The sequence below is a fragment of the Buteo buteo genome, chromosome 16 (assembly GCF_964188355.1).
Source record: "Buteo buteo chromosome 16, bButBut1.hap1.1, whole genome shotgun sequence".
Lineage (NCBI taxonomy): Eukaryota > Metazoa > Chordata > Aves > Accipitriformes > Accipitridae > Buteo > Buteo buteo.
The window spans coordinates 15,475,523-15,494,866 of NC_134186.1; the positions used below are offsets into that span (position 1 = coordinate 15,475,523).

A 19,344-nucleotide genomic window follows, 5' to 3' on the forward strand; every position below is an offset into this window, starting at 1 on the left:
CGAACCTTCTGTGGCTTCCTCCTTTCCTCAGCCAATTCTATTGTGTTTTGGTTTTATCAGTGGAAATTGGCTAAGAGAAATGAACACTACATTGCAAGTGAGAAGATTTGACTTCTACAGTCAATTAAGTTATAAGCCAGAGGCAGACTTCTGAGCAAGGTTCTTTAGCTTGCCTCTCCCATCTGTGAAATGGCTATAATGATCCTGATCCCTTTTGCACACTGTTTTGAATTGTATCATAAAAAAATGCTGAATTTATTATCTTAATAATGACTTCCAAAGTATGTGAGGACTCGAGGAGCATTGGTATTTTCAACTTACAGTAACACTTACATTAAGCAAATTTTGTATCTGTGAACACTAGAGGTACACATACATGCAGAATACTTACGGCAGTAATCAGAGCTCCTCCATTCTATACAAATATTAAATTTGTTGCACATTGCCACATAGGCAGCTAGTGAAATGCATGGATTTTGAATGTACTCAGTGTCTTGAACCCATATATTACAGAATAGCTCAGGTGAAACCTAATAAAGAAAAAATAAAAAATATTGCACCTTCATACAGACCCTGCTAGGTAGGAAACAGACTGACTGTTTTTAAATATCAGCTACAAACAATGAAGCCAAAAATTCTTGGTTCACAGTAAGCAAGAGGCCACCAGCCTTCACTGGTATACAAAGAGAGTCTACTAGTATTTAAAAATAAGGCTTCCTGAATGTTGAAAAAATATCAGACATCCTTATATTCCTTGGTTTCATCTCTTCTAAGTGCCAAGGCAAGAGCTAATACAGTTTTTCCAACAGAAGGCATAATTACTGATTGTTCCTTGTTCTTCCTTACCTCTATGTTTTTGTCTATTTTTAGCCTCCTCTTCATCAAACTCAACAATATACAAAAGGTGAAACGGTAAATGTACTCATATGAGCACAAATACATACTTTATTTGCACACTATGAGTTTCTTACTTGCTGTAGGTTTGCTTGAAATGATCTGTTCTACCCTCTCATCTCTCTAAGCTGGAACTCCTTGTCTCTAGAGCCTTTGAGAATGCAGGCTCTTAGATCACCTACTGCCATTTGGAACTTGTTAAATTACTGAGCACTTATGGATTAATTAAATCTTAGAACTGTTTTATTTTACTTTGCTCTACATCATATCGATACAGTTGAATTAGATGGGACCAATTTATAAATTAGATGGTATTGTCAAAACTAACAGATATATTATGAATTCTGAATGCATTAGTTGCTTATTGCAACTCTCTTATCAAGCTGCCACACTCTTCAATTATTTTTACCTTGCAACTGTAGATACAAAAAGGTATATATCTCATTCCACAGATGTGGCTACATATAGCTTCACATTAATGAAGTTATCAAGTATACAAAATTATATCAGAACTGCATCTCTCTCAAAATGTAAGCTTCTGAAATACTTAACATACATAGGGATGACAGCTGCTGAAGGTCTGGTTCAACACCAGTCTTAAGCACTCTGAGCAGTCCATGACTGAGCAATTAGCTTCCCGATGCCTGTCTTCTCCAACATACTTTAATGTGTCTGGCACTTGCCAGCTGTCTATAAAAGTCGACGGAGCATCACTTTTGATTAAAAATGTCCTGTTGGGTAGCATCAGGTCATTTTCCAAGCTTCTATCACAAAACCCTGTGTATTACCAGAAGACAAAAGCAGGTAAACACCGCACGGTTCATTCTGAAGTATGTTTCAAGTGACATATTCAAACAAGTGAATAGCTTTTAAAAAACTTATACGACATGACAGTATCACAGCCCACAACAGATGTGCAAAGTCTCTGGCATATCAAAATACACAAAATTCAGACAAATTAAGCAAAGCAAAAGTAAAGATGCATCTATGAGTTCAGCTAGGTGAAAGAAAATCTACTGCATATCAAAGAGCTGTTCACAGAGCGCAGCTGTGGCACACAAGCTTCATCCCTCAGTTGCACAAGCACTAAAAATGTATTTTAAAAAAGGTTACAAAGCACCTCCATGTATAGCAACAAATGAAAACTGTGAATGTTATAAGAAGAGGGAACTCCCATAAAATGCTAAGATACTTACCCGATACTGTACTTCAGAAATACTGTACTATTCTACTTATGCTTCTGAGCTGTCTTAAGCATCTATTGACTTAAGCTGCACCATAAAAGTGCAGCTTTTGGCACTTCCAGGTATGCTTATATTAACCCTCAGCAGGAAAAAAAATAATCAAACTTTTCTGTATTCCCTTCTCAGAAGGCAGCATCACGTTTTGTTTCTGTTTAAGGTAGCTGGCAATTCTGAAACACTTTGGAGCAAAAGAAGCAATGTAACATATGGAGAGTGACTTTGGTCAACAAAGAACATCCACGTATTACAGTAGTCTCCTCTGGAAGGTCCTTTAAGAGCCAGCTGGTACAAAAAAGCAGAAATATGGACCAGTCCCCCATTCTTTTGTCCTAATCACAATTTCTGAGACTTTTGTATTAGACTTCCAGAATGTTTTCTTCTGATGTCTCCACAAACTTGCATGGCAATTCCAAATCTTTATCTGTTCAAAAACTATTTGTAGATTTAACCCTTTTCTAGAGAACTGGTCCGTTTTACCATTTTTCACCAATTCTTGACGACAAGAGCAAGCCATTGACAATCAGTGATACAGCAACAGGCACTCAGAGAATAAAACAGCTTTTGAAACTGTAACAATTATTGGACCAAAAATGTTTCTGATTAACCTTTTTGAGGTTGTGAGTCTATGCAACACAAATAGGAAGTACTTGATGGTTCCAAGAGACTTCAAAGGATTGCTATTATGTCTGGGATATCTTTTTCCACTTCTTCTCTTACACAATGACAAGGAGACTTAACACAGCAAAACTAAGGCTTCACATTTGGCTTTGTGGGATCTGTTTGCAGCTGAAACTGACATGCTTGCACTCTCCTTCACCAGTTTTGCTATAGAGATGTCTATGTTCCCTTCCCACATTCCTCATCTCCCACACCAGCTCTTCACCAGTTGCCACGTTCGTGTGATCCTTCTACTGTAAAAGACACTGTTGTCTCTGACACAGATCCTTCCAAGGAATTCTCGTGCTGCAAAACTGTAATGGTGCCTCCAGTTTTATCATCTCCATGAAGCTGAGAAATTAGGATCTACCAATACTGCAGTTCAGCTAAAAGACATCTGAGAAAGCTCAAATACGAGAAGCAGCAGGCTAACACAGGAAGCACAGGAGATCAGGGTAGACTAATTTACCCTGAAAAGATGCAGTACAGTCAGTTCATTTAAAGCAGACTCTGGTAAGTCGCACCAGACAGCACTATGCAGGCAGACTTATGCAGAGAATCCCAATCAGAGATGAATACCAGAAAAATACAGCACATTCTCTGAAGAAGTTGCACTTGGAACACCATCCACAGAAATGTGTTGTCCTCTAGTTAAAGCGCCTTGTAAACCAGGAACATAATGTTCCCAATTCTCCCTATCACAGTAGTCAAACAGGTAGAGGCAAAACAGACTTTCAGGATAACTTGAATCGGGCTTACTAAAAAATAGTCTTTACTTTCTTGTATCTGTTTAATCTAATTACAGTAACAATTAGCCAAACAGAGCCAGAATGATGATGAAAACAAAAGTTAGGGCAAATTACAGATATTAATCCAATTTCAAAATAGCAGTAAATTCTAAATCTCTTCCTTTGTGAGATGCACATTACTGTCTGCAGGACTTGGAACTGGACTGAGCTATCACTGGTATTTGATACTGAGCTACAAGCATTTGCCCTTTCTGAAACTGCAAAGATATCCACTGTAATTATATGAACTCTGTAACCCTGGTTTCCAGCTCCAATTTACAGCAGATAAATTTACAGAATCAGGTGTCACAGCAGGGATTTACATCAACAAATATACGCTTGCAAAAGCTACAGCACCAACAGCTTATTCAAGGCTATGTTTTTAGAAAGAAAGAAACTACATGAAACTATTGAGAAGACCTAACAGAGTGCAACATTATGGTTATTTAACCCATTACTATTAAAAAATTCCCTCTGAACTATTTCCTCTAACAGATAAATTAAGATTAGTTCTCTCAAATTAACATTTCCTGTGAATTCTGACCTTTAGAAACTGAAAATCGCACATATTACTTCCTATCAGATGGATATCAAACACTAAATCTGTAAATGACCTTATCTGACATTATGGATTTATGCCTGACTTACTTATTTGGGTTTGGTTACAGCAACCATGGCTGCGATTCAAACAAGTTACAGTCAGAAGCAACACTACAGGTAAAAAGCAATTACATGAATAGGTATCAAACATGACTTCAACAATTAACAAAATTAATAATAATTTAATTTTAATAGTGTCTTAAACTTTGCAAAGATCTGCAATAACTCTTTCAGGACCAGATCTTGCAAAAGATAATTTATGTCATTAAGAAAATGTGCCTCCCTAGCAAAGCATCTGAATGCCTTTATTTCTTGCACTACTCTATACTTACCACATAGTCCCAAAGCTCTTGGTTCTCTGGTACTATTAAACTCAATAATCATCACACCTGTGCTGTGAAACCACTGAATTCTGATTTTTGTTGGGGTCTCAACTGCATACTTGAAGCCTGAATCCTCGACTTTGTATCCGTATTTTCTAACAGTAGGCCAAGCAAATCTTGAATTTACTGTTATCTAAAATACACACAGAAGAGGTTAAATGTCAGGTACCAAGTGCTGTAGGTAGAACTAAGGCCAGATTCTCGACAGCTTAGGAATCTAACTCATAACTAATTTCAAAAGACATCAGGCTCACCTCTACAATGCTAATATAGATACTAAAGAGACTAACAGTTTATGTGCCTTGCTCTGTGACTCACCTCATTAACTGTCCTTGTATCACAGTTTGACTCTGAATTTACAAGCAGTTTAATAAATTACAAAGTTGGAAGAATGAATTATATTACCTATTGTGTCCTACTCTAATCTTCAGTATCCACATGAGGAGGCCGTTGATTACAGAACTAAGATGCTATCTAAAAGGCAAAGAAAAACTAACCCTCAAAATACTTACTTTTCTACTTAAACGATTGATAATAATTTGGTTTGATACATAGGTTAAATTCAACATTGCCAGGCACAAAGAAGGTGAATCTGAATTACTCTGTGGAGAAAGCAAAAATACATCAACCATGGTCATGATGTGCAAAATATTCATACATTATCTACTTATTGTTTTTAGGTACTGGGACATTAAGGATTTTTGCACGGGGTATGTTTTTAAGAGAGGAAAACTGCTGCTGATTGTAGTTTCAAGTCTGGACTACAAAGTTCATCTGGATAGCATTCTTACAAAATAAACAAACAAAATATTATGATCTTGTGTTCAGCAACTATGTTCTATCACCTGATCTTAAAATTACAACAGAAATAAAGGTTTTCAGGAAAAAAAAAATACAATGGACTAGCTGTTTGGACACCAAAAAAATATGAACTACAGATCTGAAGGTGAGCAAGAACAAGACTGGGAATGATGAGTCTATATGATATATGAACAGTACAGAAGTAATGGATCAGAAATACACGCATACTGCCTGAGCTATACAGTGCTGAACAAAACAGAAAGCACTGAATACAACAGAAAAACAAATCTGAAAGTCATAAACAGATCTCTTTTTTCATATCAATCATATCAAGCTTCTGGAGTTAACTTCCATAAGGTACTACTTGGGACCAAACTTTGTGATGGACATTGATATGGACATCAAAATTACCTAGCTTTCATAGAAGAGACTGGAGTTTAAAGAGTTTTGTAAAGGCTCATGAGAAATTAACTCTTCATGACATAAAGCCAATCTACACTACCCATTAGGCAGGATGCCCACTAGGGTTTCTCTCTTCCCTCTCTGAAACAACAGGTATTTGCTCCTGTCAAAGACCTGGAATGCACAGGGTGGTCTAATTTAGTCTGACAATCCTACAGTCTTTTATGGCTCTGAAGATTGGCATTTCCAGTGCAAATTTCTTGGAAGGAACTATGCATACACAGTCAGGTGATAAAGCGCTATACAATTCATAAGTGTTGTAAAGTGTAAGTACAATTCATAGATACTGCACAGAAATGAATAATTAACCACAACTATGTCATACTACTATGCCCTTCCTTTTAAGATACATTGTATTAGCAGTACTAAACACAATTTGTTAGCTGACAAATGTTAGTTACCATTCTACAGTCAAGGACATGGATGGTTATAGTTTCATCTTGAGTTTGACTAACAACGTAGGATGCTTCTTTGAATAAAGCCAAATGATTTCCATCATAGGTTACAATGCTCAGATCAGAGAAAATTGTGCAACGACCTAAGAAAAATTAAAAACAAAAAAAAAAAAAAGTTTTTTCTAACTTATTTTAGAATTTCTGTAAATATTACAAAATATGAAGATAAAACAATAAATTTTGTAAGATTAACTAGCTTACTAGAGTTTCATATATGCGCATATATTTTCAGCTACATTCGATATTGTTGCACCTCTGTAAATGGACAGCAGAATCAAATCCTGCATATTTCAGTAGGACAATTTGCAGGCCTCTGCAATTAGTTATTTTCTTACAGTTCTTGCCAGCAAAGGTTTGTAATTTTTACAACCACTAAACTAGCAAAAACATGAATGACAGCGGATCATGCCAGATCCTTAGTTCCCTTCTAGTCTTGCTCCTAAAGTGGGAGCTCATGTGGAAGTTTTCCTTCTTCCCAGTCTTATTGTTAAAGCGTTTGTGTTTCAAAGGGCTTGGAGTTCTATTATTTCAAATTCTAAAGCATAAGCAGAAATTTGCATTGCTTGACTCTGCATCCTTTCTTTGCTATTATAGACTACATTGAATTTACTTTAAGGTTTGGATTCTTCCTGCCCAATTCTAGGTAATTGATGGGAGTGACTACAGTAGAGCTGTAGTCCCCAAACTGTTAACAGAGCTAGTTAACAGTCTAGGGAATCTTCTCATCCTGAAGTAGATATAAGCTGAACCAAAAAATCCACTGACTATATTGACTAGGTGTCCTCTGATTAGACAGAAGACAAGATGGGTCTAAGTCAGACCTAGACATGTCCACTGCAGATACCTAAAGTTGGGTAAAATGAATATCCTACATTAAAGGAGCATTTTGATTTCATTTCCCTGGATGTAGAACTAGAATTACAAATTGCATTAGACAATGAGTAAGCTGTACAATATGCATCTTCTATTTCTACACCATGGTATAGAAGTGTCAGTTCTTAGCCTTCTTACATATGTATTAAATTGTTACCTAAATTAACTTCAGAAGTACTGCATAATTAAAACTTACATGCACATTCCCACTTTGGGCAGCATTTGTCACCATTCGTTTGAGTAGCAAATCCTAAAACTCCACAGCTGGGTTGAGTTGCATTGTATGGGCAGTTTTGCAACTTATTAACTTGGATCAGTTGTCCATCCAAGCAAACTTGTTTTATGCACTCATTTTCTGTGATTGGCTAAGGCATATTTAATAAAAGACATAGGTTACCATTCTTACCAAGGTAGTATCACAATATTGCAGAGTATTTGCTCAAAAACGGGGTTCACATTCTTCAGGTACAGAATACTTATGAATCCCCATAACACTGATGGAAGCTACAAGTGAAGAGCACCTTTGAAAAGCCAACCATTCTGAGGACAGTTTAAAACTGCTGTCCTGTTGTAAAGTGGAGAACAGCATTATTGAATTTTTAACTTCAAAAGAAGTTGAGAAGGAAAAGTATAGAAAAGTACAAGAGGAATAATAACAGGGATCTCTGGAAAGATATACTTTAAAGAGGGCAACATAACAAAAAACTGCCATTGAACAATATGAAGCACCATATTTTGCCAAAACCCCATTCTTCTAACAGTCACACTCAGGAAACTGAGGCCCAAAACAGTGTATTATAGCACTTATGAAAACCATTATGCACAATGAAATCATCCAAAGTTAGATACAATTGAGAAAGTAACAGGGCTCCCTGTTTGATACAGATATTTTAAAACCTAAAGATGACAGTATGGCTCACAATTTTTTTTATCAGTGTGTAAAAGTAACCAAGACTTATTCAAAACCAAAGAGATTAATATTTATAGTTACTCACTGTACAAGTTTGAAGAGCTGGTGTTTCTCTAGGCAGCATAAAAGCTGATGCTGTGACTCCTGAAATGGCTTCAGCTGTTGCCAGTCCATCAGAAAATGTTGTAGTCAAGCCATAAAGTGGTTTGGTAGACAAATAGGCAAATGAAGAAACTGATGGAGCTGTTGTGTCATTTGGATGGTCAGATATCATTAGCAGTGAACTCACAGAAGGCATTTGCACCTCAGATGATATCTCAAGTTTTGAAGTTTGAGTAGTACTGACTGATGACGCAGCTATAGAAGAAAAAGGTTTTGGTTCAGAGGATGAGCGTAGAATGGACAGTACTGATACACTTACATTAGAAGGAACTGCAGTTGTGTTTGTGAAATAGGGAGAGTAAAATGTCTGAGGTGTTTCTGGGGTAACAGTAGCACCTTGAGTATGGACAGCTTGGACTTCTGTTGGTAATTCTGGCTCTTCAGATTTTACCGTATCAAAGGACATGGCTCCTTTTGCTTCTGAAGTAAGAGAAAAATAGGTGGGCTTCACAGAGCTTGTGACGGATTCTGTTACTGCTTCTGCTTTGTCTGAAGTTGCTGATACAATACTAATGTTTTGCCCAGTACTGCTTACTGTTGAAGAGGCTGAAGCTGCAGCTGACGAACGGGCCAGAGCTGATAACATTGTACTTGCTAGAACCGTGGAACTGCAGGTGGTGGTTGAAAGTGTGACTTGCTTAGGCAACACTGCTGTTTCCTCTGTACTGCTTTTGCCCATTGATGTGGATGGCCCACTCCCCATCATGATGGGAATTTCTGTTGTTTCTGGTAACAAAACTGATGAAGAGGTTGACTTAGATTCTGGTGAAGCTATAGTGGTTTCAAGTGTTTGACTTGATTCAAGTGATTCAGTAAATGAGGCCTGCCATGTGAACTTTAGATCAGTACCTGCCTTTTGTGTGGAAAATGAAGGAAATGCTTCTTTTTTAACTGTTGCTAAAGAAGAGGAAGCTGCAAGCACTTCTGGTGAGGAAGGGAGAATTCTGGTGCCAAAAATCAAGTCAGCTGTCGTTCTACTTGAGACTGTAGACTGGAAAACAGAAGTTCTTGATACAAATGGCTGCATGACTGAATCAGTTAAATGTAACTCTTTTTCAGTTGGTAAAATAACTTTTGTAGGACCTGCTGAGGTAGGTAATATACTTGAATGAATGCCTTCAGGTAGTGAGGTGATTAAGGGATATGATGAAGTCAATTCTACTGTAGCTTCAGTTGTCCTAAAGACACGTTGTGGCTGACCAGTGGACTTTGTTAGAGTTTCTGCAGGATACTGGTAAATTGGGGCACTGCTTTGGCTTGTCAACAAAGGCCCAGAAGTCTGATGACCAAGTACCATAGCCTTCTGAGTAGAAAAATGTGGTATAGCCATGGTCTTTGTGGTCTGTACTGAAAGTTTATCTGCTGAAGATGTCTGCCAAGAGAAGGGGCCTACTGAAGTTGGAGGAAAGGATGGCTGAGCTGTAACTGCTTTAAGTTTTACTGTATCTGTTATACTTTGGACTGTAGATTTCAATGCTGTAGAAACTATTTTAGTTCCTACTGGATATTTTAGTGTGGTTGTTACTTCTGGTATCATTTGTGTAAAAGAAGGTGAAGAAATCAATTTACCTGCTAGATACTGAGCGGTGGAGAAAGTGTAAGACGACTTTGTTACTGGAAGTACAACAGAAGGGGACAGCGTTGATTTTTCTTTGGCTGTCATTACTTTTTTGGTTGTTAGGAGCTGATTGCTGAATTCAGAGGAGGGGGAGAATGTGGCAAAAGTGATATTTAAAATGGCTTTGCCTGGCAATTTGTCATGTGATTCTGTTATTATTGTACTTGGTTGTTCTGTTATAGCGGATAAAGCAGAGAAAGTCAGGACTGGAGAGGCCTTTTCTGTTGGTAACACAGACTTTGCTGTAGTTGTTCTTGGATATAAAGAGATTGTTTCATGGGATGCATGCACAGGACTGAGAGCTGTCAGTGATGTTTCTGTTCCATATGAGGGTAGTGAAGGAAGAGAAACGTTTAAAGAGATTAGAGAACTTGATGGTGAAGAAGGGAAAGCAGATGGCTTTCTAGTAGAGATGCTAGTAATTCTTTCCACTTGTGATTTATCAGGCTTTGTTGTCAACAGTGTGGTTTCAGTTGCACTAAGGAGAGTAAGTGGAGATCCAGTGACAGATACTCTTTGAGCCAACTCTCTTTCTGTAGCTATGAAAGGAACTGTGGTGGTTTCTTTTGATGAGATAGAGGTTTTCATTGCTGGTGTGGTAACACTACCTGAATATCCTGAAGTGCTTGTCTTCACTGTACTTGAAACTCGAGCTGACTTGTACTTGGTAGATGTTTTTCCAGAAAACAAAGTTGACTTTGCTGCTAATTCAAAAGGGGATGTTATTTTGGATGTTACCTCAACAGACAAAGGTGTCATTCTCATAGTATCAGCCACAACAGGATATTTAGTATATAATGTAGTCAGGAACTCTGTTGTGTTTAGAACTATGTATGAGGGATATCCTGTAGTTGAAACAGTTTTAAATGTTTTTTTTAATTCACCTGAAGCTGGAGAAGCAGAAGTAGGAACAGACACTGAAGGTCTTTTTGTAGAAAGGGTGATGGATTTTTCGGTTGTAGAACTAGGATGTAGTGAATATGGAGGGAAATAAGAACTTGACGTATGCTCCACATGAGGTGTTGTTTGGGGAGTTTCCTTTTTAAGAGTTGTAAATGATAACAAACTTGTTTCTGATGATCTTTCTTGAGTTTTCAGAGTTGTTGTCTTCAGACCTAGAGTTGTAGTGAAAGGTACCTCTGCAGTACCAGTCAGGTGTTGAACCATTTCAATAGTAGGTTCTGTAATTGCCTTTCCTAATGAAATAGGTGGTGTGGATGTTGGTGAATATGTAGTCTTCGTGCTTTGTTTGGTTAAAACAATTGCTGCTTTTGTTGTTGCTGAAGACACTGGTTTTAACAAAGACAAAGTAGTGATCACAGGAGAAACTGATGCTAATATAACATTAGGCACTGTGCTAAAAGACTGTCCTATACTTATTTTTGTCCCTTCTGAAGTTCCCGTTAGGTTTACTGGTGGTGTATATGAAGGCACGCCCAGAGGTGGTGATGTGGAAAACTGGGGCAGATACACAGTAGTTTTTTCTCTTATTGATTCAAATGAACTAGGTGTATATGTTGTAAGTTCTTCTGGTTTTACTTGTGCTTCTTTTATGGGGAGTGTTCTTGTGGCTATTTCTGGTATTTCCATTATTTTAGTTTTGACTGGAAACGCTGTTGTTCTAAGTATAAGAGGTGTCCCATTAAACATAAGTGTAGAAATTGGTTTGCCTTCTGATTCTGTGCTTGTAGTCACTGCATGTGTAGCAGTTACTGCCTGAGGTTCTGTAGTCCTCAATAATTCAGTGAAACCGCTAATGATCGGTTGTATCTTTGTGGAAGTTTCTGAACTGACAGTAGATGGAAACAATGGAGAAACGTCAACAGGAGAAGACAAGCTTACATTAGATTTTGTTGTCCCAGACATTGCTGTAGTGCTTCTCCCAGATGTCATTTCTGTTGACTGTAAAGAAATATTTGATGATAAAGTTATGGCTGTTGTATTAAATGTAACAGCTGAAAATGCAGTTTTCCCTGTAGTTGCAGTGAGTTGCAATTTTGAAGCAAGTGTTGTTTCCGTGTCCTTTGCTTCAGGTACAGGAAATGAAGTTACCGCTTCACTGATCACTGCCCAACTTGTACTTGATGTTATGTGTGAAACTGCTGGTGTTCGAATACTGGCTGGCAAAGGTGGACTATCATCTGCAGGTTCAATGCCTGAAATCAGACACAAGTAAGTAGTAGTTTGAAATTTATGAATAATCACAGTCATGAAGGCAGCAGAGCTAGAAGGAAGTTATGCTAACTTACATAACTCTGATCTTTTCAATTCCCTTTAAACTTTGAAAATTCATAGACAAATTACAAAATAAATTCATTAAATAATTTGCTGCACACCTAATGTTACTAAAATGTTTTATGAAGAAAGAGCATCTTTCTTAGTTTAAAATTTGTCTCAAATTTTTGAAGAGTGAAATTATTTTAACCAAAACGTATGTTTGGTGAGCTCAAGATTCATTTAACTAAGGTCATAGTTACACAAATTTAAGCACCGGTATTTGAAAATTTGACTAGAGACCTAAGAAATTAATAAGGTAAGTATCATACATAATATATATAATTTTTCAAACATACAGTCTTCAAAATACACGCATCTTTGAGTGACTTCATCCAGCAACATATTGAGAGGACAGGCAGGGATGCATCCTTCCACTCTATAAGAAAAACAGTAAGTATTAACTAGGTGAACAGTATCTTCTGGATTGAGCATTTAATTTTAGGAAAAAACTATTTATTTATAAAGTATTTTTAAGTAGACAGTCTTGTTCTATCTAAATCTCAACACCTGAGTGTACTCCTTCAAAATGTCATTGCCACGGCTTCCATTCTCACTCAGATCTAAGCTAAAACATGAACTCCTTGATACTCAGCCTTTGAAATGAATGGTCACAAGTTCAATAGTGAATGCTATCACTTAAGCAATGCCAAACATTTTTGCACACCAAAATCCAAATGCCACTTTTACCAGACTTAGCACAAATTCCAACTGGAAGGAAAAGTCAAGGAAGGACAGATGTGGCTGTTGCAATGCCATAGTGAAAAAGTAGAAGCACAACTATTTGAAACAAACTTGTAATCACCTCTCTTTATTAATACTCCATAATACCCCCCCAGCTTAAAAGTTAATACTTACCTAACAACTGAAATGTTACTTTCATGTAGCTGCTGCAGCAGGTTTTATTCCATATCTTTTCTCCTTCACTTACCTCCTTATACAAGAACACAGTCCCGCTATACTGAGCCTACCTCTGATCTCTCATATTCTTACTATGCTGCATAAGTATTTTACCCAAATTACATACTTTTCCGTAAAAATACAGATACTTACTTTGGTACTGCCTGACAGGTTTTTCCCAAAGGGTCCTTGCATGTCTTAAAACAAGGGCTCGTACAGGCATCATAATGCCATTCACATGCAGAATGGGATAGAAATTTAAATTTGACATCTGAAAAACAATCAAGATATGTTATTCTCATAATATTTCTAGAAACACACAGAGATACATATCACTAAGAGGCATGCTTTGAGTTCACTGCAGCTCTAAATCACTTATTGTTTCTACCTGTATTCTCTACAAACAAAATTGGTAGTATTTTTTTAACTGCTAAGGTCTTTAAAACATAGACAAATAGTTTATTTTTCTGCCAAGTATATTAAAGAGTGCTGGCTCCACAGCCTGCATCAAATTAGCCACATTTACTGCATATTACAATCACTTGAAAATAAAGCCAAGCAAGTTAGAGCTGCTGTTTTTAAGTTTTTACAACTGTATCAACAAGGAAACTATATGTTTGGTTATTCAAAGAAAATGCAAAATTAAGATTACGTTGATTCAGTACAATTATTGCTATTAGAATAAAAGTAAAAAGCACCAGTTCGATACACTGATATTCTTCATAACAATGTATCATATCAGTTGTTTACTTCATGTGTAAAATTTGCTGATAGAGCACAAGTGTGTACATAACTTGTACAATACAATTGTATTTTAAAAACCGAACTGAACACCATTCCAAATAAAGCAAGCAGAAATTATGCCAATTTAGGCTCTTTAAAGCAACAGATCTTAACAGTTGATCTTCTCAAAAGCAGTGTAAGATAGCCACTCCAAGAGAAATTAATTCAAATCTCAAAACATTTTGAATCTGAAATTCTTACTGCTCCTACAATGAACAAAGCAACTCAGATGAGATGAGACATGTAGTCTTGCAACATTTAACTCAAAACATATACTTCACCAGACAAACTAGTACCAATAATGAAACATTATGGCAAATTAGAAAAAAATAATACATCAAACAAAACCCAAACCAAACAACAAGAACCACCTCCCCAAACCCAAACTGCCTTCAGAGTATCTACACAGATAGTGATTATTGAAAGACTTCAAATTCACATAATTGAAACCCACAGTACAAATTCAGACAGAGGAAGAGTTAAAACTTCAAAGTGGGAATAAACAGAAATAAAGCTCAGCTATACTTCCAGCGCTTATTAAATTATGCAGGAACTTTACATAATTAAAGAAGAAATAGACGTGAGTGTAAAATCTGAGAGAAACAAATTTGTGGCAATCATCATGTGGGTGACATGCACTTGCATGTTCAAATGCAGCATCATGCTTTCTTTTTCACTACAACCTTGCCCCACCTGCATGCAGGATGGTTTCCCGCACAATGCTAGATTAGCCCAGTGGCTCTTCCAACGCTTGCATGACTTACACAATATAGCTGGATTTCAGTACCTGAACTACAACACCCCATCCCAGCTCCTTCCTGTAGCAGTCAGGGCAGAGCAGTGACACTTCCCTTACATTTATGCCTACAGAAGACCACCATCATGACATATGGGTCCCCTCTAGATTGGTAAACCTGATCTAGAGCTATGCTGTTCAGAGCCTACGAAGAGCAGCTGCTCTTAAACAATGTTTACATTAAGGACCAGAAAGAAAATGCTTACTACTTAGAAAAAGTTTCCATTTTTGGTCTTTTGAACTCTTTTTGCTTTTAAGTTTTGCTGATCTTCACTTGACTGAGATACTAAGAGAGTAGCTCTTTTACATCTTCTTGGAGACATTTGAGTTTTTCTCTGAAGATTCTAAGAAATTGTTCTTCCTGCAATTTAGGGACATCGGCACTTACAGGTAATTATCCCTCTGCCATTATTAACCCTTAATGCCTTCTTTTTAATAGAAATAATTCTCTTAAATCAAAGCTATAAATCAAACTCAGGCAAAGAGTGTGTATGTTGCCATCTAGTGTTATCCTTTTTACATGCCACTATATGCAAGGACACAACTTGTCACCGCTTTTGAAAACATGATTCTTAAGATAGTAACAAATGCATTTATGAAGTCACATTCCCATAAAAAGCTAAGTACACATCACTGAATTCTTCTGTGACCCTTCTAGTGAAAACAACTTAAGTTGCTTAAATCTAAGGGAGGAAAGGAATTATTTCCATACATTTTGCTGATATATGGGGTTTTGTATGGACTGACAGGTCAGAGTGGTAAGGTTTAAGGGCAAAAGAAGATGATATGGGACAAAAAGACAGGACATACCGGAGACCTGTTGGCACAGGCAATCACCAACAGTAGTAATAACCAGCCATAACAGTATATCCAAGTGGAATCTAGGAAACCGCATTCATCAAACTACCCTAGATTAAGTATGGAGACAGATCTGTAATTTTAACTCTGGCCACAAACCTCAGCATTAATCACAGAAGTAGTTCCAAACACAATAAAGGCACAGACTTTGTAGAACACATACTGTAATCTGACGAAGAATATTAGTTTCTCAGTTTAACAGAACAGTGATCGTGAATTAACACTTCCAAGCGCTGAGATTAACATACCATCTCCCATTCTCCAAACAAATTTAGACTTTTATGAAACAATTGCAATGTTTCCCTTAGCTCTCCTACAGATTAAGTTCACAGAGGGTGCTCGTGTTGCATGCCTTGGTAGGAAATAGGGTGAATTTCTACATAAAGGCATAGATAGCATTTGTTGAGTGGTTCACAAACATCATTTATAGTTAAGAACAAAGTCATGCCTCTGCAAATTTTGTCTCTACTTCTGCAGAAAGAAGTACAGACAACAGATTAATTCATAAACCTGGTTGTAAAGAATGTTTTCAAAGAAGAACTGTAGAACCAATGGACATTTAGTTTTCCAGTCAAGGGATTTTAGAGAATTGAGTATGCCAGGCCAAGCTGTATTAGTTTTCTTAGTGAGTAAATTACATAAAAGAACAGACCAAATCACCACAGCAAGAGCTGAATATATTGCATGAATTGGTTTCCAGTATCTCAAAAGTTTTCAGTATGTCTCAGTAAACCCATTGGATATAGTGAAATCTGTGCTTTATTATGAATTAATTATGGGAAAATGCCTTTCCAGTATTAGGAGAACGTCAGTTCAGTCATTCATCATATTTAAAGTTTTCAATATTGGCAGTATCACTTCCAGAAAGTCTAAGCAGCCCAAGGACCCAGCTGATTGACAGTGCAAGCCACTGTTAAAAAAAACCAACCACAACAAGACGCAGTTCCTGCTTAAAAAGTTCAGACTAAATAAAGATTAGACAGAAAATGAAGGGGAGGAGAAAGAGAGGCACAGAGCCGTGTTCTGAACTAACATGACTTCAAGACTAAGCCAAGAAAACAACAAAATTTCTCTGTACCTCGCTAAAATAAATTATTTTGCCTCTTTTTACTACATACATCATATTAACTATGACCCCAAACCCCACAATTATTAGGGTATAAGGAAAAGCAGTAGCAAAGTGTTTTAAAGCCATTCAAGCATCACTCTCCCTAAACTGAAGGAAATACTCCTTTCATTCTCTGTACTGATTTTAGACATTAACTTCCACGTGAGACCAACCTCAGCTTTATTGTTACTACAATACAGCTACTCCCATGACAGAAACTACCACAGCTCAGAAACTGTGGATTTCACCAGTGTCATGGCACGAATGCTTTATGCTAGCCAGGATGCTAATCAGCCACCTCCACCACATGCTTCCCATTTCTTTAATACTTAAATTCTCCCTCCAGCAACTAGTAATATGAGCTTACTGTACTCTGTGCAACAGTACAGTTCACTCACAACAAAAGAATGATACACAGTTTACAGACAATGAGTCAAGCTTCTTATATCAGGCATGTGTTCCTCAAAAGGATTTGTCATGGCATTTGAAAATAACCATGTGTCTCCTGGTGAAGTCTACCAGCATTTGTCTTGTGTTCGGTGACACAGCAAATCCTTCACAAAATGGTAAATTATGCCCTGGGTGACAGTCGCTCCAGTTGACATGCCAACCAAGCCCACAGTTCTTTTACCTAACAGGGGCTGAGCATATTGACATGTTACAGTACTGCAGAAAAGCTTTTGTATGAATGCAGGTATACATGTTGCCAAAGACAATATGTTAAAAGATATTCCCCAACTCCATTGTTTTTTCTTTTGCTTGGACATCAGAGAATTATTTTTTTCCCTGTACTTTATGATTTTTGTTCTTCGCGGTTTTCAAAAATAATTCTGTGATAATGAGAACAGTTGCTACCATTTAATGAAGAAGTTTAATTTTTATCACTGACAGACTGTGGTATTCTGTTGAGTCAAAACAACCTTTCTTAGTACCTTGGTCACCTTTTTGTGTGTTGACAACTCCTACTGTTCACAAGTCCATCCTGCCTTTTTTTCCTATGCTGACTTTTACCTCACAGGGACAAAATCTGCCATTGTCAGAATCTGCATATTATGAATAATTTCATGCTATGCTCAAAACATGGCTATTTAAAAAAAAACAACTAAAATTTGAAATGTTCTAATGTTAATAAAAGGTTGTGTTTAAAATAAAGGTTTTAAAAATAATAAAAAAAAATTAAGTATTTGGATTTTAATTCTCACCTGATACTTTTTTCTGTTTTGCCACTTTTCCCAAAGATTTCAAAAAATCTAGTAGGAACAAAATTTGCTTTAAAATTAGTTCTATTTACAATGGCAGCAAAACGCTGCTTAGTAACATAGATTGCCTATCTCCTCAGTTACAAGTTTAGAAACATGAAATCCTATCTACCCACTTAACACACATTAACTACTAACAAACTCTGTCCATGACTTTGAAGTTTCTGCAATGAGAAATGTAAGCAAATGTCACTGGAAAAATTGAACTTTGTGCCCAGCCAAAAAATCACTGAAAGCAAAGTATAACTATCTACCTGTTTTAGTTTAAGATTACCATGTTAGAGGAATATAATCTTTTTAATGTAACTATTTAATCTCCTATTTTTTCAGTCAAAATTGGGAAGTCAAATGTTTGAGTTTGTGATATAAATAGTAAATACAGTATAATTCTAGAGTAACCTCAGTCTGATTCCAAGAGATACTGAGCAGATGTGTTCAGTGGCGTACCCAGGATTTGCAGGTACAACAGCAGTTGCTCAGCATTATCCAGTCCCAGGCCCTATGTCATGATCTTCTGGACTAAAAAAGCATGTGAGCTCAAATTAAACTTAAAAGCAACTCATTAGAAGTAAAATAGGACATTCTAGAAAATTAGTTCTACTGATGGAAATGGATAAGAGTAAGTTGAAGTTAAAATAGTCAATGATATCACTTAAGATGCAAGATGCTTTTGTAAAAACATGTTTTTCATTAAAATTAATTTCATTTTCAGTTTGTACTATGTTTCTGAATGTGTTTCAGTTCATTAACATACAAACATTAAAAGCAAACAAAAATGCCCTGTATCAAACTTAAACATCGACAGACACCTCTGTGCAGTGAGCATATACTTAGTGCATCTTGAGACAAATCTTAGCTGAAAATTCTCTCTAAGACAGTCCTTTTATTTACAGCAAGTTAGCTGTTAAAGCACACAACTAACCTTATTAAGAACTTTGCTGCAGAATATATACAGGGCAAGTCACATTTTTATAATGTATATAAAATTAACTCACAGTAATCTTAAAAAAGTAAAGCAGATTATGATAATTCTATGAAAGGTAAAAGGTAACTAGCTTGAGCACATTATTTTAAAAAAGGGTAAGAAAACCACAGCTATATCCATAAAAAGATCATCAAATCCCTACATCCACTAATTTCCCAACAATTTCAAATATGAATTGATCGCTCTTACATGACACTTCTGTGCTTCTCCATCTGGTAAGACTAAGTGTATTTTCTTTTGACTGAATACATACCAATCCAATGCTGGTAAAAATTCCTGCATAAAATGCAAAATGTATTTTCTTTTAAGTATAGTCTAGATATTCAAATTCAGATATCAACTCAAAACCTCAAATGTTTGTGGGAACAGGACAGCAGAGAAATCTAGGTATAATGAAGATAACCCAATTTAAAAGCTGAAGTGACTTCTCATGGAAAATACTTCACTGTGTTAGCCTATCGTATCTGAGCAATTTATAGTCGAAGTATTTCAATGTGACAATATTTATTGCTATGAAACTGGAAAAAGTGACTC

At 36.6% G+C, this 19,344-nt stretch overlaps 1 protein-coding gene across 1 annotated transcript in view; it reads right to left on the reverse strand.

Annotated features, from left to right (window-relative positions):
• Positions 1–19,344, reverse strand: part of OTOG (otogelin) — a 112,773-nt gene that overhangs the window by 19,411 nt on the left and 74,018 nt on the right. Inside the window, exons 34-42 of the mRNA XM_075047062.1 lie at positions 13,175–13,292; positions 12,421–12,500; positions 8,153–12,003; positions 7,354–7,522; positions 6,231–6,367; positions 5,079–5,168; positions 4,516–4,699; positions 1,451–1,671; positions 392–530 (exon numbers count right to left, since the gene is read on the reverse strand). Of these exons, the coding sequence (XP_074903163.1) occupies positions 392–530; positions 1,451–1,671; positions 4,516–4,699; positions 5,079–5,168; positions 6,231–6,367; positions 7,354–7,522; positions 8,153–12,003; positions 12,421–12,500; positions 13,175–13,292 (4,989 nt within the window). The remainder of the gene's footprint in view (positions 1–391; positions 531–1,450; positions 1,672–4,515; positions 4,700–5,078; positions 5,169–6,230; positions 6,368–7,353; positions 7,523–8,152; positions 12,004–12,420; positions 12,501–13,174; positions 13,293–19,344) is intronic.